This window comes from Anguilla rostrata, chromosome 7, assembly GCF_018555375.3.
Source record: "Anguilla rostrata isolate EN2019 chromosome 7, ASM1855537v3, whole genome shotgun sequence".
Lineage (NCBI taxonomy): Eukaryota > Metazoa > Chordata > Actinopteri > Anguilliformes > Anguillidae > Anguilla > Anguilla rostrata.
This window is the reverse complement of record NC_057939.1, coordinates 32,546,309-32,572,208: the sequence shown is the minus strand read 5'-3', so window position 1 is coordinate 32,572,208 and position 25,900 is coordinate 32,546,309. Positions and strand designations below refer to the sequence as shown.

Sequence of the window (25,900 nt, the reverse complement as noted above, 5' to 3'; positions counted from 1 at the left end):
CACTGTCTTGCTTTGTAAATGGCGTGGTCGTGCAGTGTAGACAATGTCTTTTTAAGACCCTCTGAAACTGGTTTTTAATGCCAGCTAGCTTTATGATAGGTTTGTCGTCACTTGTCACCTAGCCAATATTAAAATTCTTGGTTTTAGGTCTCACGCCATGCTAGTTATCCCGGCTAGCTACCTACTGAATTGTATTCAAAACAGCGGTTACTATAAACGCAATCGTTCACAAACATACGGATGAAAATGCGTCCGTAGTCATGAGTTAAATGCGAAACGCCTATTCTACTGTCCAAATAACGGACGATTCCGATTTGTAAAGCTAGCAACGGTAACTAGAAATGTGGTTCAACGTTGCCATCAATTGTGAAATTGGACATTAAAAAGGACAATTCAAAAGCTAAAGAATAATGTTGCTGTTTAAACTGCTGGATTTTGTAGCACACTGATTTTAGAACTGTTAAAAGGCCGAGGTGTCCCTTTACTGAGAAATAATTCCCACCATTGGACCAATCAGAATAGAGTATTCAGCCAAGCCGTTGTAAAATTAAATTTGATCTCCTTGTTTCCGGCCTCGGCACTAAATTGCACACAGCCTGTCAATCTTTTTTTATTTTTTTGCACTCAGACACTAGTGGCTCCGTTTTTGAACAAACAAGATGTTATGTTAATCACATTGTCATATTGCTTAATACTAATGCAATACAAGTTGGATTTAGCGCCGTCAGCACAGGTTGCTGATGTAGGCTAGGCCTACTTTTTAATTTGCCAGAACGTCTCATAATGACAAATTCCAGTTCAGTCGGTTTGCATAAAATCAAACCGGTTTCAGTTCGTACACCAGACCGGACCCGCAAAACCGGAAACCAACCCAACCCTTACTTAGTCTCTTAATTAATCATAGGTGTGTTTTGGGTGTAACATGAAATAAACCAATCAGAGTGTCATCTCCCATTCCCTTTAAAAGCCAGGTGCGCTTGCATCTTGGCGGATTGCTATTATAATGGCGGATTTACTAAGTAGTCGGAAAGAATGCTTCTCTGCAGAGAAATGGAACCATTATGACATGTATTTTTTTTAAATATCGCGCATTGTGCACCCGCCTATGTAGGCGCATATTACTATCTTAATAATGCGCCCTTAAAATAACAGTAAAATACTGCGCCAAGACCAGGTTTTTGTTGGTCAACGGCGCAATCGCTTTCCGCTGCCTCAAGATAGCAATGCGCTATCAATGCGCCTGACCACACCTCATTTTAAGACCATGGGCGTCATGGGCGCTCAAATGGGCGCAAGTACATTTGCTATTTAAACAACGTGGGCGCTGGATGAGAAAATAACAACTGTGTCAGTCTGAAACTAGCAAAGACACTTCCGTTGCGCTTGGTGCCGCTTTGCGTTGGGTGTAAGATAGAGCCCATAATGTTTTTTTTAATAATTTCTCTTTACATACAGTAGATATGTACATGAACTATTAACTGAACCATGGACTCAATATCTAGATTATAATTCATATTACAATACTTAGATTTCTGAGGTCAATGGGATTCACATGCTACTTAATTTCAGGGAAGATATTATAAAGCAGTCATAATTACCAGTAGGCTACCTATGTTCCTGTTGGTCCTATGCTTACTGTCCCGAAATTTAATCAGTAGTTGCTACGCCTACCATCATATACTGTAGTTATCAGCAACAGAAAAAAACTTTGCAAGAAAGAGAGGGAAAAAAAGAGAGAAAAAATCCCAAAGCACTCAATCTCCAGATTAGCAATTTAAAAAGCCTTTATTATTTTGGGCTAACCCAACGCGTATCGGCAGTAACTGCCTTCATCAGGGGATACAAAAACGGCACACACAGGTGCAAGACATAAGACAACAATAACAAACAGCAATTAGTCTCATTCACAAATGACACATGTACAATGTCAACAATCACATCATGAATTCAAAAAAAATAAATAAATAAATAAATAAATAAATAAATAAAATTAACACTGGCGCCAATATAATTTAACAAAATACAAGTAAAAAGGAAGAAAAAATGAAAAAAGAAATATATTGGTGGTACACTGTTAGGTAAGCCAGACACATCGAAGATAACCTTCTATGAGGATATAAAAAGGGAATACATTGGGGCAATGGTTACAATGTCCACAGGGGAAAAGTTCTGACTGGTCTAGGATGGAAACTGTCCGCCCTTAGGATAGTGTTACGATCCGTGCTTTTTTTTAAATCATCAGACGTTCTAAAACAAATATTCTTGTATTATTACTGTGCAAATGTGTCATTAAAATGTGTCATTAAAACTCATGAAATGCATATCATCCATTTTTTAAAATACCCCCTCACACACCACCTTCATCCCTGGACATATTTGGTCCCCCGAAAGGTTTAATAAATGGTTATGGCCGTCTATGAGACACATGCAAATGACCGAGATCAGATGCTCTCACACAACATAGTGGACCACTAATTAATAGTGTTTTAGTACATTCTCTGATTGGGGTGTCAAATGTCTCGTATTATCCAGAACATCCCGTATTTCGATCAAATGTGATTTGTTCCATAAATACTGGACTTCTCTGCACAAGTTTGTCATGCTCAAAATCTATTCACAATGTAAAAGTCAGTAACCCTGAAGTTGAAATGTTTGTTGAACCAAGGATATATATAGCCTAACATATGTCATTAGTGATTTGCATATTGGATTCTAAACATTCCTTGCGGTATATCGGCGTTTGGCTGTGGAGAACCCATGAAATTTAAAATTACAAATTCATTGTCAGTATAATTTTTGGAGGAAAAGTAGGCCTAGCACTTTTAGCCTGCATCTTTCTGCAAGCTCTGTGGATGCTTTTATTTTAATTTTATTTTTTGTCTACATTGGAATGTTACTTACATCACCTTTAACAGTGCATTAATTTATGCTATCTTTTCTGTCCTTTGGTACCTCTCTTCCACCAACGGGAACCTAGTGCTAGTTCTAGGCTGGTACTAGTCTCGGTTCGCAGTTGGTTCAACTTGCCAACCTTCTAAAAACCGGTTTGCTTTTCCATGGGCTTGAGAGCCACGTCATTACGTCACTGTATATGTCTCCGCTTTCCCAGCAACATCGTTACCTATTTACATGTATGTCCTGTAAACATACAGATAATAAACTGTCTAAATGTAAAAAAAAAACAACTTCATACATATACATTTATTAACGGCGATGAGCAAGTTTAGGTAGCAAACAACTAGGCTGAATCCTTTTGACATAGGCTAATGTCCATAGCAACTATACGCTCATATCGCCTAGTTTCACTCACAGTGACCAAGCGGAATCGATAACAATTCAGAAAATATGTAACTTTTTCATTCAAAGATTTCATTCAATACTTGGACTTTTGCCGTTTATTGAAATTTTGGTGCCGCTGATAATCGAATGTTTTTCACATTTACCGTTCGATTGAGCAAGTAGCCTACCATTCAAAGTACATTTTCATGGGTTAGCGTTGTCATGTTGCGTTACTTCACATTAACCCTATACGGCGATCAGTAAAGGCTAACAGCACAGTACCACTTAATTATTAGGGGTCCAAGCAGCGAAGCTGGTGGAACCCTATTGTATCTGTTAGGATTATTAGGCGTCCAAGCAGCGAAGCTGGTGGAACCCTATTGTATCTGTTCGGATTATTATTAGGGGTCCAAGCAGCGAAGCTGGTGGAACCCTATTGTATCTGTTAGGATTATTATTATTATTATTATTATTATTAGGGGTCCAAGCAGCGAAGCTGCTGGAACCCTATTGTATCTGTTAGGATTATTATTATTCTTATTATTTTTCTCCGCTAAAAGTGTCTGAGGCTCAGCAACCATAAGTCCTAGGGCAACCAAATTCGGCAGGTGGGTTCCTATGGCCCCCCACTACTCAGGCACTAAAAATCACCTATGTCGGCCAGATGGTGGCGCTATAACAAAGGGTTTTGCGTAAAAGGCCATAACTCCCACACCATAAGTTAGATCAACACAAACCTTCATCAACCTATGCATCTGAACGTGCTCTACAACTTTTCCATTGGCACCACCTATGTCCGCCATATTGTTTACCCGCCATTTAGACTTTTTAGTTGGGGCGTGGAAGTTTTCTCCGCTAAAATGTCTGAGGCTCAGCAACCATAAGTTGTAGACCAACCAAATTTGGTAGGTGGGTTCCTATGGCCCCCCACTACCCAGGCACGAAAAATCACCTATGTCGACCAGATGGTGGCGCTATAACAAAGGGTCGTACTTTTAAAGGCCATAACTGCCACACCGCAAGTCTGATCAACACAAAACTTCATCGACCGATGCATCTGAATGTGCTCTACAACTTTACTATTGGGACCACCTATGTCCGCCATATGGTTTGCCCGCCATTTGGCCGTTTTTATTAGGTGGGGTGCGGAAGAGCTGTGGCTCCAAATCTAAACGGTTACGACATCTAGTAAACTTCTTTACGGCAAGCGACATCCATGGCGACGCAAGTAATCCGACACCGTAGGGTCTAGCTTTTATCAGTGAGGGGACGGTCTGAACGTCGGGGAAGCAGTGGAAGACAGTGCCAGACATTATTTGAAGACAGTATCGGGTGAGTTCGTTTAGTCTTTGAATCTGTCATTATGCTGAGAAATAGCTAAACCATTTTATTGATAGGTTCTGAGTTTCTGTGCAAACGTGCGAAAACACGCTGGTATAATGAAACAATGACGGTAGCCTAATACATATATAGTCCGCTTCGTTCCGTTGCTACCATAAGATAACAGGCTATCTTGTGTCTACAGCTGCAGTTTCTCGCTGCAATTTCTAACGTTGAATATTCACAAAAGACGCAATTTATGCTGTACTCTGCCAATGTCTAAATAAATAATACGCTGCGGTAAAGCTTTAAGAGGATGAATCATTACTTATCTTTGACATGGATCCATTTGAAGACAATAACGGGTGAGTTTGTTTACTCTTTAAATCCGTCATTATGCTGAGAGAAATCGTATTCTCAATTTAATCTCTAAATTGACTGTAAGGTTAGGGTTGTAACTAGTTAGCTGTTTCGTAGGTGACTTAGTTAATGCACTCGTCTTAACTATTGCTTGTATTTTTGCATAGACTGCGTTGTTGCTGTTCTTGTTTGTGTTAGTGTTAACCAGTTTAACCTACAGGGTCCAAGTTGAACTATGTGGTTGTTCCCTGCACTTGGAACGGTAGGCTACTGCCCTCTAGGGTTTTCGACACACTTGTTCCTCGTTATGGTTATACACTTTGTTGTACGTCGCTCTGGATAAGAGCATCTGCCAAATGCCTGTAATATAATGTAATGTGATATTCCGTAGCAACAAGATAAACCAGACATTATCCCTAAAATATGCCAATAGCAGTGAAAACGCTGCTCACTGAATAACGAAATAAACGAGACGACGTTTTTTTTAAAAATTATACCATGTCATTATACAGTCAATATCTGGGACTACGCATTTAATAAATATACGATCTTACCATCGGGTTTACGCGTAGAGACGTCCCTTTTGCGAATGAGTGGTCATATATTGTCTTGGACAATCCGTTTGTGAAATATAGGCGCAAATGTGACGCCTGCGTCGGCTACCTTCAAAAATAGCTGTGCGTAATACCACACCTGTTGCTTACGGCGTTGTCGCCCTTTTTAGTACAATTTGGCTTGATTGACAATTCATTTATTCAGTAGGTGAGAGTATAAGCTTTTTAACGATGTATAACATGTCTGATTTTGCTTTTGGAATAGTGTTTTATAGGTCAGCGTAACCAAAAATTTTCTTATCTGCCAATGTCTAAATAAATAAAACGGTAGGCTACTTTGCGAGCAGCACGCAGATCGCGAGTTGATATTACATCTTTTTTTCCGTTTTTTCTCAATGTCGTATTTATTATTTGAAATGTGCATTCATGTGTTATTATTCCATCTGTCTCTGTGGCACTCTGAAATGTGCATTCTCTGCTAAGCTGAGCAATGGATTGGAATATGTGTCTGATGTAGTGTTGCACGGTATACCAAAACTTCAGCACTTTCTCAGTAAAAAAAAAAAAAAGAAACGGTTCGGTATTAGAATATTCCGACGTTCGGTAGTTTTGAGTCAAATGTAAAAGCCAGGGAAAATTGTCTCCCGCATTACTGATTGAGAGGATGGAAAGTGTAATTTGTCAGAATCTTCACTAGAAGGCAGTAGCAACTAAGGTTGCCAAGTGAGGTGACTTGCGCTTGTGCACTCAGCTCCTTGATACAGTGCAAGCTTTGACTCAGTTCACTTCAGTAGCAATAGGTGTTCCAATCTGGAAATATTTTATTATAGCTAGATGCTGTATTGTTATTAAAATGTGCTGTTTTTAAATCTATTTAAAGGTGAAAGACCTGTTTTAAAGATTATTTACTTTACAACTGTTTAATTTTTGAAATATATTTAACATATTTTTCTATTGTTCAGTGTTGTAACACTATAGGCCTATGCATATTAATATGTTGAACAGGCTTCAACTTAAAGGTTGTTAATGAACCAGGTTGTTGATAAACCATGAATTCGAAAATGAGGTCAACCCTTGTGGACATTACGTTTCTCATCTATTAAGGTAATTTCAGTATCGTTAGGTACCGAGTATCGATTTAGCATCGTTTAAGTTTCAAGTATCATTTCAGTATTGAGTATTGTAATACTAAACCTGGTATCAGTATCAAAGTCAAAATTTTGGTTTCGTGACAACACTAGTGTGACGCCTTTTTTAGTTGCGGCACAGAAACACTGCAGCTGTGCATACACGCCGGACCATCTAAGTGTTACGACATGCCATCTAAATGTTACGACAGAGTAAATGGCTTAACGGGAAGCGGCCAGGACATATCCATGGCGACGTAACTAAGTCATCCGACAGCGTCTCTTAGCACAAAATTGGCCATAAGTCATCAATATTTTATACGATCATCATGATATTCAGTAGATATGTTGGGTGAAGGCATATGATCATGAGGACAAAGCCATTTTAAAATCGCTCCATAGGGGGCGCGATGCTGCCAATGCTTGGACCCCTCCCAACGCCGCTTGCGGCTTTAATTCTTGTCACTTCTATCACCACTGTAATTAACTAAAAAAATGGCGACAAACTACCTTTTCTGTCATAAATGTATTGTCGAGCTCACACGCATACACTGCTGCCGACATTCTAAAGCTCAGTTTTGCCCTAACGACTATTTTGCGTCCTGCGACTTGAGTTGCAACAGTGAATATGTACGGATTTCTAGACGTGCTGATAGCGACTACCCCTTCTCATTTTAACCTCAAATACACGAGACAGGACACTTAAACAGTATGCTAGCAAATGTATGTCAAGTTCCATTCATTTATATGGGGTGGTCGATACACGTCCCCTTAGCAGCCAAAAGCTATAGTGCTGGACCACCTCTGACTTATTTGCCGGCACAGAAAAAAAGGTACTGAAAAAATAACCACTGGAGGATAAAAAGGACATTTTTACTACATAACTAGGTACAGGTTGTATAGTTGGAATTGTATTGCTAATGTAAAAAATGAATGGATAAAAATGGTGATGCACCAGCAAAGTGGAATGTGACTTGACTTTCACTGATTATGTCATGCTCAGATAGTCCTGTGATTATCATTGTTAGGTACTTGTGCTTACAACTTCTTATAACAGACTGTGCCTTAATCCACAATTTATTTGTAGTGTTTCTAATTCTATCATGTATTCCTATGTATTGCAATTTTTGGGAGTTGTATTTCTTTGTCATACAATAGGTTTAGCTTAAAACTCACACAAACAGAAATTATCTTGCTTAACTGTAGCCTAAATCATTTTGAGCAGGAGTCATTTGAGAGGGGGAGGTAGGGAGAAACGAAAATGGTGACGTCACAATAAATGAAATGCACCGTGCCACAAAATGCTACCGTCTGCCCGAGATCGGAGAACCATCGCTCTCGACCGGAGACCGGCGTCTTGCCGATGTGCAAACGATCTGAATACGGTGTTGTGCAGATGAATATGACAGATGTCGAGACAACGTCGGTCAGATGAGGCTGTACTATCGTGGTTATAAATGTAAATTAAAAACCTTAATCATCGATGACAGCAAAAATGCTAGCAGCCGTTGCGGACAGGGCCGACAGCGCTTTGTGTAGGATATAAATAGGTTAAAGCAGACAATAATGTAGGCTAAATTAACAAGATTTCCATCTTTGTATTAATTGCATGCAATCTTTAAAATATACAACCAAGGACATGACAGTTAGACACTTCCCCTGAGTGGCACCATCATAATACCGTAATAATAGTAATAATAAAATAAATAAATAACGGATCCTCAGATATTACGACACCGAGCCAGTCAGCATTACGCAGAATGTATGAGACTGCATTTAGTATTTTGTCTTGTCTGGTACAGTAACTGTTCTGAGAGAAGTCTCTAAATCGCTCAACAGAGTTACCACCACAAGCAGGTTCTTTTAGTCAGAACTGCCACTATCAGGTTACCCATAAACGGACGCTTTTTCCCTATTTTCGTATAATAATGTGTGCCTTTGTTGTTCCATGTCCGTTTAGCCGATAAATAAACCGCTTGAAACAAAGCACCACTTTTCACAAACACATACATATTGTAAGGTCAGCTAACCTTATTTTCTTCCCAGTGGGAAAACTAGAAGACCTTCGCCGGTTAGCCTAGCCGCATGGCTAGCCAACCCATAGACGGACACCCCCATTCAAAGCTTGCCAGAGTAGAGTAAACTGTACCGATATTGTAGCCCAGTGCCTGATTGGCCCATTTTATGCACTCGGACCGGGTCATGTTAATTGAAACTTCGTAATATGCCCATATATGTTTGGATGGACATGACATTTCTCACAAAGGTATTTCAATTACACTAAATACCGGACAATTATTTGCCCACGTCCTTTCGAAATTTTCAATGAAAAGGACGGGACATACGCCACAAGGGACCGTGTCCGGGTTTGGGCAAGTGTCCGACTATGGGTAAAATGACGATATATTGACACTCATGCGGTAAATTATCACTGCCAGATGTATAGCATATGCTACTTGACATAGCACGAGGAAGTGTGCGTATAAACGCAGAATAAAGCACCCACGATCTTTTTTTAAACAGCAAACCCACAGTCACCGACAGTTTAAGCCATCAGTAACGCTAGGCTACCACATAAAATCAGGGAAATAAAAACGACACGTCAAAAACTTACCTTCGGCTTGTACAACCACTTTCTGAACCGGTTCATAATTAGCGAAGGGTTACCCAGGCGCTCCTCCCACTTTCTAGTTTCTTGTCCTGGGATACACCTTCAGAAGTTACCTCCTTGAAAATCAAACAAGTTATTTGAAGATGAAAACAAAAATCCGTTAGATTGCATAGGTCAGTGCTACACAAGAGCAAAAGGAATGCCGCATCCGCAGTGTGGAAGCAGAATTCCTTCTGCGCAGCGGTAGGAGTCGAGGCTATTCTCTTCCTTCGTGATAGCGGCGAAAGAACGTTGTCTCCAAGTCCCACTCACCGCCGTACAAACGGCAAGAGACTCAATTACAGCTGTTCTACACCTGTGAAAACATCGCTGAACCTTCCCTTTTTCTCATCTCCGTACCTACCTTAGAGTAGGCTATGTAATCATACACTTGCATATTTAACTAGACAGGCAAGCACGCCTTCAGCTAACCTTCGCTTCTGAAGCCCCGGAAGTAAGCCTGTACTGCACATGTTGAGGGCAAAACACCGGAACTCCTATTAAAGTGAATAAGGTATAACCAACAGACCTTCCCTGGTGGTATTTTGAAACTTGGTTAACGATCGCTACGTTTCATATGAAAAGCAGCTAGTGAAAAAATGTAATAAAACATGCATATTTCAATGAATATTTTCTCCAAGACTTCTGTACCAAAACAACCATCGTTTCTCAAACTGCTACACATAATGAGGTTTCCTTTGGTTGTTAAATCAGCTTGGTTTTCACCACAGTCTTTGTTTTTTTACGTTGAATTGAATGGACAGCAAGTTCTTTTGCCCAAAACATGCGCAGTAGAGACTGTTTCCCGTTTTTCCTTCACCGCCTAGCAGGGGACCAGAGATTGCCATTCTCTGTGGTTTACTCCATAAACATGCATATTTAACTAGCCAGGCACGCCTTCAGCTGACCTAAACTTGTCAAGTCGCGAAAGTAACTGCACTGCTTGTGTTGAGGGCAAAACATTGAAGCTCCCATTAAACTGAATGTAGAATATCAGACTTTTGAAGGCAAAATAAAACGTCCTCGATGGTATTTTGAAACTCAATTGACGACTGTTACGTTTTATATGAAAAGCAAATTGAAAAATATGCATTATGTAATAAAATCTGCACATTTGAATAAATCGTTTTCCAAGACTACTGGACCGAAACAACCATTGTTTCAGAAAGTGCTGCACATAATGAAATTTATGATCACAAAAAAATGGACAGAATAGCCTAGGTTTTCTTTGGTTGTTAAATCACCTTGGATTTCGGGGGGTGCTGTTGGAAGCGTCTCCCTATCACTCCTGAGTCAGTTACCAAATTTATATATTAAATCTTGCAAAATTGCATATATTTCTGTTTGGTCAGGCGTCTGAAGAGACCTCTAAACAATTCAGACCAAACTTGAGAAATTTACGTTTGTAATGACTTCTACTCAGCCAAAAACTAAGTCTACAAGAGTAGGCCGCAACAAGCCCGCGCCCTCTCCTGATTCACCCCTGCCGTCGGGTGCTGTGGCTAATGTTGGCCCCATGGGAACACTGACTGTGGAGCTGCTACAATCTATGATGGGCTCCCTCAAAACCGATATTTTTGGTAAAATTGACACTCTCTCTACCAATCTCAGGTCAGAGATATCATTGGTCAAAGACGAGCTTAAAAAATTTATCGAGAGTATACAGAATAAGCTTTACGCACATGGAGCAGCCTTATCGGAGCTGGAGCGCGGTGCTACGGACCACAGCACTCGCATTAGCGAGCTAGAGGCTAACGTCGGCTCACTAACAACTAGGGTGGCATACCTTGACAACAGATGCGAGGACCTGGAAAGTAGAATGCAGAGGAACAACATTTGTCTTCTGGGAGTACCGGAGGGAGTGGAGGGCCCACAACCAACGGAGTTTGTCGCCCAGCTGCTTCAGGAGCTGCTCGGCCTGGAGGAGAAACCGCAGCTAGACCAGGCCCACCACACCCTGCGTAGCCGACCCCGGAATGGAGAACATCCGCGACCATTTGTCATCAGGGTGCATTTCTTTCACGTCCGTAACAACATACTGAAGAGATCTGGAGAAGCATCTCCTCTCCTCTACAAGGGCAGGAGAGTCTTGATATTTGCGGACTACACCATGGCTGTGGCTAAGAAGCGGGCTAGCTCTGAAGCTGTGAAACGCCAGCTACGCGCCTGCCCTGGCATGAAGTTTGGCCTCATCTACCCTGCGGTTCTGAGACTGACTCTACTGGACAACTCCACGCACAGATTCGAGGACCCGGCTCTTGCGTCCGATTTCATTAAAAAAAACGTGAAAATGGCTGTTGTACCACATGGTGTTTGACAAATGGTCGATTAGCTGGTCTTGTTAGCAGGCTAGTTAGCAGGCTAGCTGGCATGTTGGTTGGCTGACGAAGCTAACTTTGCTGGGTTCACTGATACTTGAATGCTGTTTTTTTCTCACTTCCATTCCATGTTGGTGTGTATGCAGTTGACTTCCCACTATAATGCGATATAATGCAGATATGCATATACTGTATTTTTTTTTTTTATTCCACTCACATTATTGCTTTTTATTTGTATCATTACTATTTTATTTTGATCCAAGCTGCCTCTAATGTCAATATGTGGGTGTTTGCATAGTTCAGTCGCAGTTTTACCACTTAAGCCATTTTATTGACCTTAATCTCTCTTAACTGATGTTAGTTTTCCTCTAGCCTCGCAAGCCAGTCTCTTTTTTCACTTCGTTCAACAGAGCCTGGCTGATGCCTTTACGTTCTAGGCATAAACGAAGGAAGCAACCTTCAACCAATCAAAGTGCAGAGGGGCGGCGCTCCAAATGTGGTGATGATTTTGGCCAGGCATGGTCTGAAACGTGCACAAGAAAAACATTACAGGCAAACTTTTCCACAGACCCGCATCAGTTTGCTACTATTTGGGGAAAATGACTAATGTTAACGTCAGAGCACCGACCACACCATTGAAGTTTATCACCGAGATATGCAGAGTCTGCGGTTCAAGGTTCGATAATAAAAGAAACAAACACAATTTATTTATCGATGATACATTTATTTATTTAATTCCTTTTTGGTTCAACAATTCCACTTGCTCCTCCATTATTGATTATAACGGGCAAACAATCAAAACCATTGCTTCGTCTGGCCATTTTTCTTGGTATTTATTTGATAGCAGACTGCATACCGTAGGCCACGCTTAAAAAATTAAACTTGCCAAATCCTTTAGGCAAGCAAGCGAGCACATCTCTGTTCAATAACAGTGTATCCAAACATACGCACTGAAGGTCCTTCAACGAAGTCACGCCATGTATTTGGCAAGTCTGTGATATAACAGAATTAAAATCATCTTCGAATTCGTCCATAATTCTGTTTTTATCAGATAATTTGGGTTAGCTCAATAGCTTTGTCCGTTTTGCTGGTGTGTTTCAGTCGGGACTTATAACAGAATTAAAATTGTCTTCGAATTTGTCCATAATTTTGTTTTTATCAGATAATTTGGGTTAGCTCGATAGCTTTGTCCGTTTCGCTGGTGTGTTTCAGTCGGGACTTGGACTGCAGCACACACGGAACAGAGAGAGTGTCGGGGGGGAGGGAGAATCGGCACACTGAGACAGACAGTTATCAGAGTAGGAGTTATAATGCTTTGCTCTAAACTTTTTTGTATTTACGGTTTTGCTTGCATCTCAGTTGGGGAGATGCTTCGGCAAGGGAGGTTTTGTGGGAAGGGGTTTTCCCCCCCTTATTTGTATACAGTTTTTATATGTTTTTTGTGCTTCGTCACTTGTCTTTGTTTTGTAAACTTGCACTATTAGGGTCAACTAAGTTCTTTAGTTTACATTGTGCCTTGTCCTTTACACGTCCTCTCTTTCTTAAGCCATGACTCAGCCTGGTGTAGCCCATCCAGCTGGAGGGAATGGCTTTAATTTTCTTACTTGGAATTGCAGAGGCATCAATAACCCAGTTAAACGTAGTAAAGTGCTCCACCACCTTCATCAATTGAAAGCTCACATCATCTTCCTCCAAGAAACTCATCTCAAGGTATCACAACACTCAAGTCTTAGGTGCAGATGGGTGGGTCAGGTGTTCCATTCCTCATTTCAGAGTAAGGCAAGAGGGCTGGCTATTTTACTTCACAGATCGGTACCTTTTACTTGTACTACTGTGATTGCCGATCCCAATGGTAGATACATAATTGTCAGTGGTAAGGCTGTCCAATACGAATGTACTTCTTGTTAATATTTATGCTCCTAATTGGGACAATGGTGATTTTTTCAAATCGGTTTTCTCTACACTCCCCAAAACGTCCTCCCCATATGTTGATCTTAGGCGGCGACTTTAACTGTTGGTTAGACCCACATTTGGAATGATCCTCCACTAAATCTACTACCTTCCCAAACTCAGCTGGGGTTGTCCGAACCTTTTATGTCAGAATTGTGCCCCTGTTACTATGGATGTAGTCTTTCAAACTGTTGATAACCAACGACCATCTTGGCGGCTAAATACTCAACTGCTCAGTGATGAAAACTTGGTCAATTTTGTTTCAAATAAAACTGACTTCTTTATAAGTACAAATAGAACCCCAAACATATCTGCGTCTAATCTCTGGGAATCTTTGAAAGCTTATTTCAGAGGTGAAATTATCTCCTACACTGCACATGAGAACAAACTTTAAAAAAGATAGGCTCTCTGTGTTAACACGCTGTATTGTCCAGTTAGATGACATCTATGCCGTTTCACCATCTGCAGATATTGATAAGGAGTGTTTAAATTTTCAAGCAGAATTTGACACATTACTAACAGACCAGGTTACTGAACTGCTTGTCAAGTCTAGGAGTCCTTACTACAAACAAGGAGATAAAGCCAGTAAATTATTAGCTCACAAGTTACATCAATTATTATCATCACACTAGATTCCTAAAATTCGTACATCGTCTGGGATATTATTAGACCCCAGGGGGATCAATGATGATTTCACAAGATTTTACCAGTCTATATATACTTCTGAAAATGAATCAGAGATATTATAATTGGATGATTTCTTCCACCCCCTTGCTGTGCCTTTAGTCAGCCGTGATTTGGTTAAAAAATTAGAGCAATTAGACCAATCACTGCTGAAGAATTGTCTAATACAGTCAAATCCCTTCAATCCGGGAGAAGCCCAGGGCCTGACAACTATTCGGCAGAGTTTTATAAAAAGCCCCTATTCTAATTGAAATGTACAATGAAGCATTTGTAAATGGCACTCTTCCTCTTGACTGTACATCATACCATCCAAATAGCTTGTTAAATGTTTACTATAAAATTCTAGCCAAACTTCTGGCAATGCGTCTGGAAATAGTCCTCCCATCAATTATCTCTCCTGATCAAACAGGATTTATTAAAAATAGACACTCATTCTTTAATCTTCGACGATTATTTAATATCATATATAATCCCTCTGTCACCAACGCCTCTAAGGCCCTTATATGCCTGGATGCGGAGAAAGCGTTTGACCAGGTGGAGTGGAAATACCTTTTTTACACTCTAAATAAAATTCAGCTTTGGCTCCAAATTCATTACTTGGATAAGACTTTTGTACTCATCCCCTCAAGCCTCTGTCAGGACTAATAACACTCAATCAGGATGTTTCTGCAATGGTCGACACGCCAGGGTTGCCCTTCAAGTCCCTTGTTGTTTGCCCTTACCATAGAACCCCTTGCAATAGCACTTCGCTCCAACCCCCTCATTAAATGTATAGTCAGATACGGTCACAAGTACAAATTGTCTATATATGCAGATGACTTATTGTTATACACATCCGACCTTTCTGTTTCTGTTCCTGCTGCCCTTGCCACTATCACATCCTTCAGTTACTTATCAGCGTATAAACTGAATCTTAGTAAAAAACGACTTGATGCCGCAAAAAGTTTCCCTTTACAGAACTTGCTATTTAAAATTGCTCATAGTAGTTTTATCTTGGTGTGCACGTCACAAACAGATTTGAAAACCTTTTTCAGGCCAACTTTACTTCTCTTTTAACCCGTACTAAGGACGATTTGGAACGCTGGTCTTTGCTATACCTCTCTTTAGTCGCAAGAATTAATTCTATTAAAATGATTACTCTCCCTAAATTCTTATATCTCTTTCAGTGCCTCCTGATTTTTCTTCCCAATACATTTTTCAATTAGGTTGACGGCCTAATTCTACCTTTTATATGGGATAAAAAGACTCCTAGGATACGAAAACTGCTTTTGCAGTGGCCCAAACCAGATGGAGGTCTAGCACTACCAGATTTCAGGTTCTATTATTGGGCTGCCAATCTTAGGATCATTCAGTACTGGTTGCAGAGCAGAGAGATATCCCCACCCCCAATCTGGTTAGAGATGGAGGCCGCCTCATCTATACTGGCATCATTGTCTTCCCTCGCTCACTCCTCCATTACAGGCCCTTACTCCTCCTTCACCAAAAATATATGTGCCAAAACAACATTGAAGATCTGGATCAATTTAGATCGCCACTTTGGGTTTCAGACAACCTCTTTTTCCGCTCCGGTATCCTCAAACCCGGCTTTTCCCCCATCTACGGTTGATAGTGTTTTCTCAACATGGTCTAGTCTCGGTATTAAAAGATTTAGAGATCTCTATATTAACGATAAATTTACTACGTTTGAGCAATTATCAGTTCAATTTGGTGTCCCCAGACATCATTTTTTTAGGTTCTTACAGATCCGGAGTTACGTCGGCAGCATGGACCCGATTCCCCACCCTTCCTGGTAAAACACAGTTTGACACTTTTCTTACCCCACTTCCTATTCTGAAAGGTACCCTGATAATAATCTATAGCCAAATTTGCTCTTTACAAACCACCCCATTAAATGACATTAAATCCTTATGGGAGGAGGAACTGGGTGAGGAAATATCTGATGAACTATCACTCAAAACACCTCTCCTATTTGCGCTCGACACGGTCTCATTCAATGTAAACTCATAGGGCTCACTGGACCAAAGCAAGATTATCCTAAATTTACAAGGATGTGAACCCGAACTGTGTAAGATGTAACCAGTCTCCTGCAAATCATGTACACGTTTTGATGTTGCCCATCTCTTGTTGGTTTCTGGATAGACATCTTTAACACACTCTCAGAAATAAGCAGCCCACAGATTGGATCAGACCCTTTTATTGAATTATTTGGGGTTTTCTCACCCACATTACAACTTACCAAAATGAATAAGGATATAATTTCCTTTGTCACTTAGTTGGCAAGACGATTAATTTTGCTTAGATGGAAATCCTCTGCACCCCCTTCTCATGCTCTTTGGATTAAAGCCATTTTAAATTGCAAAAGTTGGAAAAAATTAAACAGACACTTAAAGGGTCTATAAACAAATTCTGTGCAATGTGGGCCCTCTTCTTTTCTTATGTTAAGAGTAGAGACAGTTTCCCATTACTTCTTAGTCTTGGGTTCTCTTGGGCTGTGTCCCAAACCGCAAACTTCCATGCTGCACACAACCGTGCTCCGGAATACGCACTCCAGGCAATGCTTGGGACATTGCCTGGAGAAAAACAGTTAAATGTGTGGGATGCACTTTGTGACAACATCTGACCCATAATCTTTAACCTTTGCCGTAACTTTCGGTGAAATTCCGGTAATAAACCTGAGGGGAATAACGTGAGAGTGAGGTCGTATTATCGACCATCTGAAATGTTATTTCATATTTATTCAAGCGGACTGGACGCCGTTACCTATTTAAATGCAAATTCTGTAAAAATTACACATAACTGTCTAAACAGAAAAAACCTAACTTAATACAAATACATTTTAGTTAGGCTACATTGATACGACCTCTTTTAAAATATCACCTTGTAAACTAGGAACACGATTGGAATTCCTTAATCGCGACTATTAAGTACATTGGTGCAAATGTCCCTTCACAGTTTCCAACTGTTTCCCTAATGGCTATTTTGTTTCCTGCAACTTGGGTCTGTCTACCGAACGAACCTGGTCGATAGATGCTCACACTATAAGATAACACACATTAACACACATAAAAATGCAACCATAGTAAGATGAAATAAGTAGCTTTTTCTTGCTAACAACTGGACAGTTCATGTTTACAAATTTATTTTTTTCTCCCATACCTAACAGAACTAAACGTGCAAAAACAGCCAGCGACCTAGTAAACCAATGTACAGGAAACTGCTAAATCTCTTCAGTTGACAGACATAACAGTCCATTTGATCATTGGGTCCTTCACATGGAGGTCACATGCTTCCGGCCCTCTGCGTGGAGATCCTCCTGGTGGAGATTCCCCAGTCTGCTGTAGCTGTCAGGCAAAATTTTATCATAAAAAACATGTTTTCCACGTACAAAAATGCCAAGTTACTCACACATACAAGAAATACACTGTCTATAACTCATTCATTCAAACTGGCAAAATCTAGGCCTGCCATTAAAAGTATTGACATCAAAATGACGCCAAGTTACTGTACTACAAACAATATAGGCTATCGTGCCTCACCGAAATTAAATAAACTGTATTCCAAAGCAATGCTACCCAATGTTTCCTCAATTGTTTCAAGTCACTTGGCCCTGTGTGTATAAGCATGCAGTACATGTAAGGGCAACTGCAGGAGTGCACCTAACATGCTTGTTTTTGATTGTGGGAGGAAACCAGAGTACCTGGAGTAAACCCACGCGAACACAGGGAGAACATGCAAACTCCACACAGAGAGGATCCGGTCGGACCCGGATTCGAACCCGGAACCTCTTTCTTGCGAGGCAACAGTGCTAACCACTATGCCACCGTGCCTGCCCTGTACAGTCTATATGTCCAATTTTTATTGATATGTATGTACTTAGCTGCCCAGCCGTTCTGTGGCGTGAACGACTGTATGTTTCTTGGTATAAATGTCTGTTCGTAAATGTGAATGTAACATGCTGTGAGGGAAATGTCCCCATGGGGATAAAGAAGTTTTGTATGTATGTATGTACAATATGTATTTTACATGCAGTATTTACTGTAAGTAGCAAATAGAGAAGAACTTGTACATTTAGTAAAATGAAGTTGACAAGCAAGTATAAACATGTTTGGTGGCGGAATATGCTTCCTGTAGTTATTCACCAGCAGTTTTGTACATGAATTTAAATGTGTTGCATGGGGCAATTATTAATTATAAAATATTTCATATTTGACACTTTGATCTGACAAAGTTTGAATGACATTGTAAAATGGTAAGATTAAAAAACACAGGGCCAAGTGAGTTTTAACAATTGAGGAAACATTGGGTAGCATTGCTTTTGAATACAGTTTATTTAATTTTGATGAGGCAAGATAGCCTAAATTATTTGTAGTACAGTAACTTGGCGTCATCAATACTTTTAATGGCAGGCCTAGACTTTTCCAGTTTGAATGAATGAGTTATAGACAGTGTATGTCTTGTATGTGTGAGTAACTTGGCATTTTTGTACGTTGAAAACGTGTTTTTTATGAGATACCATTTCTTTTTGCAAAGCGTTTTGTTATGAGAAAGTGAGAAATGCGAAGTGACCCTTTAAGAAACAGTTGTGGATCATGGCAATCCTTGTGTGAATTTGTACAGTCTGATGAGCGTGTACCGTTGAGCACTTTCGCTTGCTATATACAGGGTTTCCCCCAGAAAAGTTGTTAGGCCCGGTGGCAAGTATCTTTTGATGGGGGCCGGCGCAGGCCAGCGACAAACTGATGTCAGCATTAAGGTAGGGCCCTATAGTTTCTGTGATAACAGAATCACGGACGGAATCGCGGAATTGAGAATTAAAAAAAACTATAACACAGATTCCATAGGGCCCTACATTAAGTCAGTGCTAAAAGCTGACTGGAGATTTGAAAATATAACTACGCAATGTGAATGGTGTTATAAATAAGTCATTTATTCAACACACATTTTTAAAAATCAACAACTATTTACAGCATAACATAGTCTTACAAAGAATCTGACAACAATGTACGGACTTGGAATGCTGTGTTTTCAACAACAACAAAATAAATTAAAATAAATAATATCAAAGTTTTTGCACTCTACAATAAACTTGTATTCAAGTCCTGATTGGCTACTGAATCTTACAACAAGCCTTGGAATGATAAATGGACTGGTAAATGGACTGCATTTATATAGCGCTTTTATCCAAAGCGCTTTACAATTGATGCCTCTCAGGAATGCTGGGCACATTTAAATAGGGATGGGAATCGCGAACCGGTTCCAAGTTGTCCTATTTATTGGAATCGTATGGCTCCGAGCTTATGGATTCCGCTTATCGAAGCCAGCATGTTTTTACGACAGCTGCGCATTGCAAAACAATGACGTAACGCCTTGGGGAAGGCACGCACGCAGGCAGCCTCTCTCAGGTGTTTGTTTTGGACGGCAGCTGTCACAACAAATTTTATCCGGGCTGCCAGCCTTGATACATTCCGTTGACAACTCAACTCAAGACAACTCGGCAATTTCTCTGGGTTAACGGGTTATTTTCTAGCCTGAAATGCGATCGTATTACTAAAAGGCTACACATGTCATGTGATGTGCAAGTAGTTGGCTATCTCCCTGGATATGAAATAAATGTTTTTACCAATAAATAATAATAATAAATGCGATTTTATCCATGGAAATAGCTATACAAAAAGGGAAAATAAATGTTGTGTTTGCGATTGCCGTCATAGATGTCAGAAGGAAATGTCACTGACAAAAATAAGTTTGCTCTCTTTGCAGTGGTTTGGGCTGGAAACAAGCTGTAAGAGCGGGATATGCACAACACTGCCTACTGATTGGCTACTGAATCTTACTGTATAGCCTTGCAATGCAGGGCACATTTCAACAACAAAATATCTATGTATCTGTGTTACTGACTGTTTGGCTGGCTAGCTAAGTTAGCTAAATGACCACGTTGTCGTGCACATCAATGTCATCAAGCTAACGTTATTAATGAACAAGTGAAGTCGTTATTTCGATGGCGATTAATAAATCATGTAATGTTACAATCTATCGAACGTTACATTCATGCTACTAGTTTAACGTTACCTACACACTGATTAAGTTAATATAAAAAGAATGTACTTACCGACGAGATGAAGTGATAACACAGTTTGTAACGAGGTTAGTTAGCCTACTAAAGAAATGGTGCCTTGCTAGGTACCGTTAGCTTGTGATAGTTGGAAGCATCAAGTGTTGAACGTCACTCTATGCACAATGAGGGTAAAGAACAGACCTGCTGTTTTCCTATAGTGCTTTCACGTTTTAACCAACAGATGTCGCTGGTGAGCTTTCCAACCAAGCCGCCCCACTATAACTGTAGTTTAAAAAACATCTTAAAAAAACATTAAAAAATAAAAAATCCCTGATGCTTAGACCCGGCGGGGGGTCAATTTAGGCCCGGTGGGCCGCCGGGCTTGCAATACACTGGCGGAAACCCTGATATATGTAAAACAGTGGCTGTTACAAAGGTGGCGTAAGTATAAATGCATCAGAAACGCAGCTGAAATATTGCCAGTGTATGCACTCACGGATTTGATGGCCATCCAACGAGCCTTGATTGACTAAATAATCAGCAAGCCCGTAGAATTAGAGCTCCCTAGGTAGTAACTTGTGTACCCTTCTGTCCTGCTCCATTTTCTGTTATTTCGTGGAGATGCACTTTTAGTGTTTGTAAGGTTTATAAGGCATTTTGATAGGCTTATCTGCAGGTAGGAGTCCTCTTCACTGTTTTGCTGAGCTAGAACTGGAAAACCTGATAGTGGAGAATAGGAGTAGACGCATATATCTGGTCTTCTTACTATGGATTCTAGTCTGGTCTGTTTGTTATTAATGTGATAACATCAGCCTGCCCTGGGACAGATGAAAATTTGCGATCTGGCTAAATCTGGCACACTTACATCACAGAATAGTGATGTTGATCAATGTGTATTGTCTCTGTCAAATAAAATAAAATAAAAAAATTCAAGCCGCAAGCGGCGTTGGGAGGGGTAAAGGCATTGGCACTATTGCGCCCCCTATGGAGCGATTTTAACACCTTAGTTCACAACTCCACACATTTCATGTTACCATACATTTCCTGTGTTAAGTCAATTAGGGTATCTACTTTATTTCCATAAGAGGTCATTTCAAAATAATAGCTAAGAGACAAATTTATTTCAGCCTTTATGTACTATATCAGATTTTTTGTGGGTCAAAAGTTTACATACACTTTGGTGGTATTCGGTGGCATTGCTTTTTAATTGCTTAACTTGAATCAAATGCTTGGGGTAGGCTTTCACAAGCTTCTCACAATACCTTCTTGTAACTCAGTCAGGTTTGTAAGCCTCCTTGCTCGGACACGCTTTCTCAGTTCAGTCCACAAATTTTCTGTGGGATTCAGGTCAGGGCATTCTGATGGCCACTCCAATACTTTCACTTTGTTGTCTTTAACCCCTTAGTGCACATGCCAAATCTGGCCAATCCATGCCCATTTAGGGGGTACCCTAATAAAAGCTTTATAACTCCAGATGTGAACACCACAGAGACTTGAACAATGGCTTAAATGAACATTGGTACATTTGTACCATTTACAATACTAGCTTAGATTACTTTATATTAATAATTTTGGAAGAAATAAAGTGCCACAAAACACTTTTTTCCTATTTTAAATAAAATGATTTAGTTTCGATTTTATTCTAAACACTTTAGTTTGAAAGAATGTTTGATATGGCCATTTTATTTTACAAAATTTCCCAAAATGGGTTGTTTTAGCCCTACATGCTGATTTCTTTACCGTGACTTGTTCAAATGGCTGCTTGAAAGAGAAAGTACCGATATACGTTGGCTAAGTAGATAGATCGTTTTCTCACAAAATGTAGTCGATAAAATAGTAGCCTTGGCTAGCCTACTTTGAGACGTTTTTTTAAAAAGTATTGTTATTTCATTGAAAATAAACAGCACACTTGACAGTGATGTTCAGTAATTATCCATTATTCCATACCGTACCCAATCTCCTCCCCAGAGACTCCTCGCTCCTTGCATTTGCTACAGCAAGAGGAACGAACTAGTGTTGTGTCGTTCGCGAACAATTCGGGCTAGTGTTGTGTCGTTCGCGAACAATTCGGGCTAGTGTTGTCGTTCGCGAACGATTCGAGCGTACGTCAGTTCAGTGTACCTTTCACATCCCCAGTACGTTCAGTAAACGAATCACTGAACTGATACTCTGCGAACGATAGTCAGTCAATGAACGGCTAGTTCACGTTCGCGGACGAATCACTTCAGGAAGTGATTCAGTTCAGTTTGTTCACCCAAAAGATTTGTTCTTTTAAATGAATTGTTCGCAAACGACACAACACTACACTGTATACGTCCATATACATCTCCGCTTTACCAGCAACATTGTTACCTATTGTATGTCAGTTTTTGAACACCACAATGCTCCTCTCCAGAGACTGACGCCGGGCACCCACCGCACGCGTCGCGTAAGCGTCGCGTAAGCAGCACGGCGAAGCAGCACGACACGGCGCGTAGCGTGTCTCCACTGGTTCCGTTTGTGTCGCGCAAAGGCTTGCGTAAAGCTCTATATTCCTAGTAGCTCTCGCAGTCTGCAGTGGGATTACATCGTGTATTTCACATTTGTTCACGACTGTTGATTATGGGTTAAGTGAATACTTTGGTGAGAGACCTTTTTCAGTTTGTTAATTTGGTAATATTTTGTTAACTCGTAAATACGTGAGAAAGTAAACGCTTTCAAGAATTACCATAAACTTAAATCGCAACGTAGCCTGCATAACAATCAATCTCAAACTGTATTAATTTATTTGCTTGGTTAACAAGCGTGCCAATTTCATGAAGAATATGTAATGATCATAATAATAATAAATGATCCGTAATCAACCATTGGGAATTCCCGTGTTGTCTTGTCATTCACGTCAAAACATTTATAGGATCAGATTTAGTAAAATCAGCTAATCATGAAAAAGACAGTAACAGTTTAACCTTGAAGGGATGTGAACACCACAATGCCATGAACACCGGAAGCTTTGAAGTACAAGTGCAATAAAGGCTTGCGTACAACCTCATTTATAAAATAGGTGCATTTTCATCGGCAAGACCACTAAATAATCTGATTTTTTTAAAGCCCTGTGGATTATCTGATTTTTATTAACAAGCCCTTTTTGAAAACTACCTTCCAACACTCGAGCTAACAAACCGCTGCTCGGTGCATTCACTTCTACGTCATTCAATAGGCTACGTCTTTCTGTGGTGTATTTTCAAATTTCCCCACCCCCTCCGCAAAATAAGACAGCGAAACTAAGTTTGCCTTTTCCCCAGGTTCCAGTTATTTATTTATTTATTTTTACAAAACGAAAAGGCTTGTATTTTTTTAGCTGCTTATAAAATATCTGGGAGGTAACTAGGGACACACTCCCAGTAATATAAGGATGAAATATAAATCAGAGCATGTATACCTAGCATTTTAGAGCATATTTCTGTGTATAAACAGGCCATCGTGACGCGCGACAAGCCGAAAAAATAGAACAGAAGCGAAAAACTACGCTTCAGTTCGCTTGTGTCGCGTGAGCTTCGCAGCCGGTACGCGACGCGTTCGCATCTGGTGGAGACGACGTCGCCCGCTGCCGTTGTAATAACAGTACTTCAACTACACTTCAGTTACGCGTGTAATACGCGCGTAGTGCGCTCACGGTCGATACGCGTGCGGTGGTTGCCCGGCTTGAGCCTCCTCCAGTCCCAAGGCCTGGATGTTGGCAGCGAAATTGCGCAGGCTTGGCAGAGCCTCACCACCCTCTACCGGGAGGAGCAGGAAAAATACACTTTCCGCTCCAAACTCCAGGGCCTCGAGGAGGATGAGAAGTGCACATGGTTTTTCTTCTGCAGGGCATGGTCTAAGACTAATAACATCTTGCCTCTCTCTAACATCAGAGGTGTGGTGGTGTCTGAAGAGGCGGAGGTCTGGAAGGTGGCCAGGGAGTTCTATGGGGGCCTTTACAGTGAGAGGCCCTCCGATGGGGCTCTCATAGACACCTTCCTGGGCTGCCTTGACAGACGTCTGGGTGATGAGCAGATGGAGCCGGAGTTGAGCACCGAGGAGCTCACTCGAGCCGTGCTCTCCCTCAACCAGCATAAAGCTCCGGGTCCTGACGGAATCCCAGCCGAGTTTTACCAAACATACTGGGATCTCCTGAAGGAAGACGTGGCGGAAGTCTTCAGAGGGAGGGGCGGTTAGGGGCTTCACTGAGACAGAGCTCAGTAGCTCTTGTCCCAAAGAAGGGGGACCTGAAGGACCTCCGTAACTGGCGGCCGATCAATCTCCTCTCAGTCGATTACAAGATCATGGCGAAGGCGCTGATGAGGTGGTTCCAAGGCCTGAAAACATTGGTGATCGAACTGGACCAGACCTGCAGTGTGCAAGGGAGGTCCATTAATGACAACCTGCTTCTCATGAGGGACTTAATCATCCACTCCGGGGAGTGGCGGTCCCCCTTGTGCCTTCTCAGCCTCGACCAAGAGAAGGCATTTGACTGGGTGAGTCATGTGAGCTTGGAGAGAGTGCTAGACAGATTGAACATTCCTGGCCCCCTCCTGCGCTGGACGAAGATCTGCCTGACTGACATAACGGGCAGAGTGGTTGTCAACCAACAGCCTTCTGCCCGTTTGCCATCAGGGCTGGCGTCAGGCAGGGGTGCCCTCTAGCATCTCTCCTGTACATCAGCAACCTTGAACCATTTCTCCAGGCAATCAGGGCCAGCTCAGGCGTGGCGGGCTACCCACTGCCGGGGGCCAGGGGAGAGCGACTAAAGGTAATGGCGTACATGGACGACATTACCATCGTCACCACAGATAGTCGCTCCATTGCTTGTGCCACCAAGGTTTTGGACAACTTCTGTGTGGCCTGTTTCTGTCTCCTCATTTTAGTGAACAGCTGACCGTTTCCTTCCCTGTACGCAGAAACACCATCAAGGTCTTGGGGGTGACCTTCCAGGCTGACAGAGGAGGGCGAACGAGCTGGGAGGGAGCCCTCCGCCACGTCCAAAACAAAACCCGGAGCTGGAGTGCGCGGCCCCTGACCATGGCAGGTAAGATCCTCGTCCTGAAGGCAATTGTCCTTCCCATTCTTCTCTATGTGGGGAGGGTGTTTCCCCCAGACAAAGCCACCAATAAGCTAATCGCTAGGTTGGCTTTTCACTTTGTCTGAGGGAGCAACATGGAAAAGCTTAGTAGAGTCACCCTCCTCAAAGAGGAGAGGAATTGGGGGCGGGGGGTCCCAGATATAGTTAACCCCTTCACGCAAGCCCCCTAGTGGTCGGCATGCTGGCGTGCCCAGATTACTGAACTCAGACATTCAGTGTTACTGCAACCAAAATACGAGTTAAAAACAGAAATGCGTTGTTTTAGTTTCATAAGTAGACGATACACTACAACTATACCGAATACGGAGTTTCGCAGTGCCACCATTGTCGCTCTGGTCATTCATTTAACACGCCCCCCTCCCTGCAGTCTCATCTACAACTACACCCCCCACCCATGACATAATGGACAATATTGTCTATCTTGGCATTCATAAAAATATTCTTTCACCACTAAAAAATCGTATTCCGTCATAGCAACAAGATAAACCTGACAATAGCCCTAAAA

At 41.3% G+C, this 25,900-nt stretch overlaps 1 protein-coding gene and 1 pseudogene across 6 annotated transcripts in view; one reads left to right on the top strand and one right to left on the bottom strand.

Moving 5' to 3' along the window:
* The window catches only part of zfyve28 (zinc finger, FYVE domain containing 28), a 258,613-nt gene extending 248,702 nt beyond the window's left edge, over positions 1-9,911 (bottom strand). For 4 of the 6 annotated variants that reach the window (XM_064341966.1, XM_064341960.1, XM_064341965.1 and 1 more), the window contains exon 1: positions 9,255-9,716. Coding sequence is in view for 3 of the 6 variants with exons in the window: in XM_064341962.1 (XP_064198032.1) it covers positions 9,255-9,290 (36 nt within the window). In the remaining 3 variants the exon portion in view is untranslated. Of the gene's footprint in view, positions 1-9,254 lie in introns of all 6 variants that reach the window. The other 2 variants (XM_064341963.1, XM_064341964.1) reach the window with 2 other exon arrangements.
* Positions 9,912-11,109: 1,198 nt separating this feature from the next.
* The window catches only part of LOC135258588 (uncharacterized), a 179,126-nt pseudogene continuing 164,335 nt past the window's right edge, over positions 11,110-25,900 (top strand).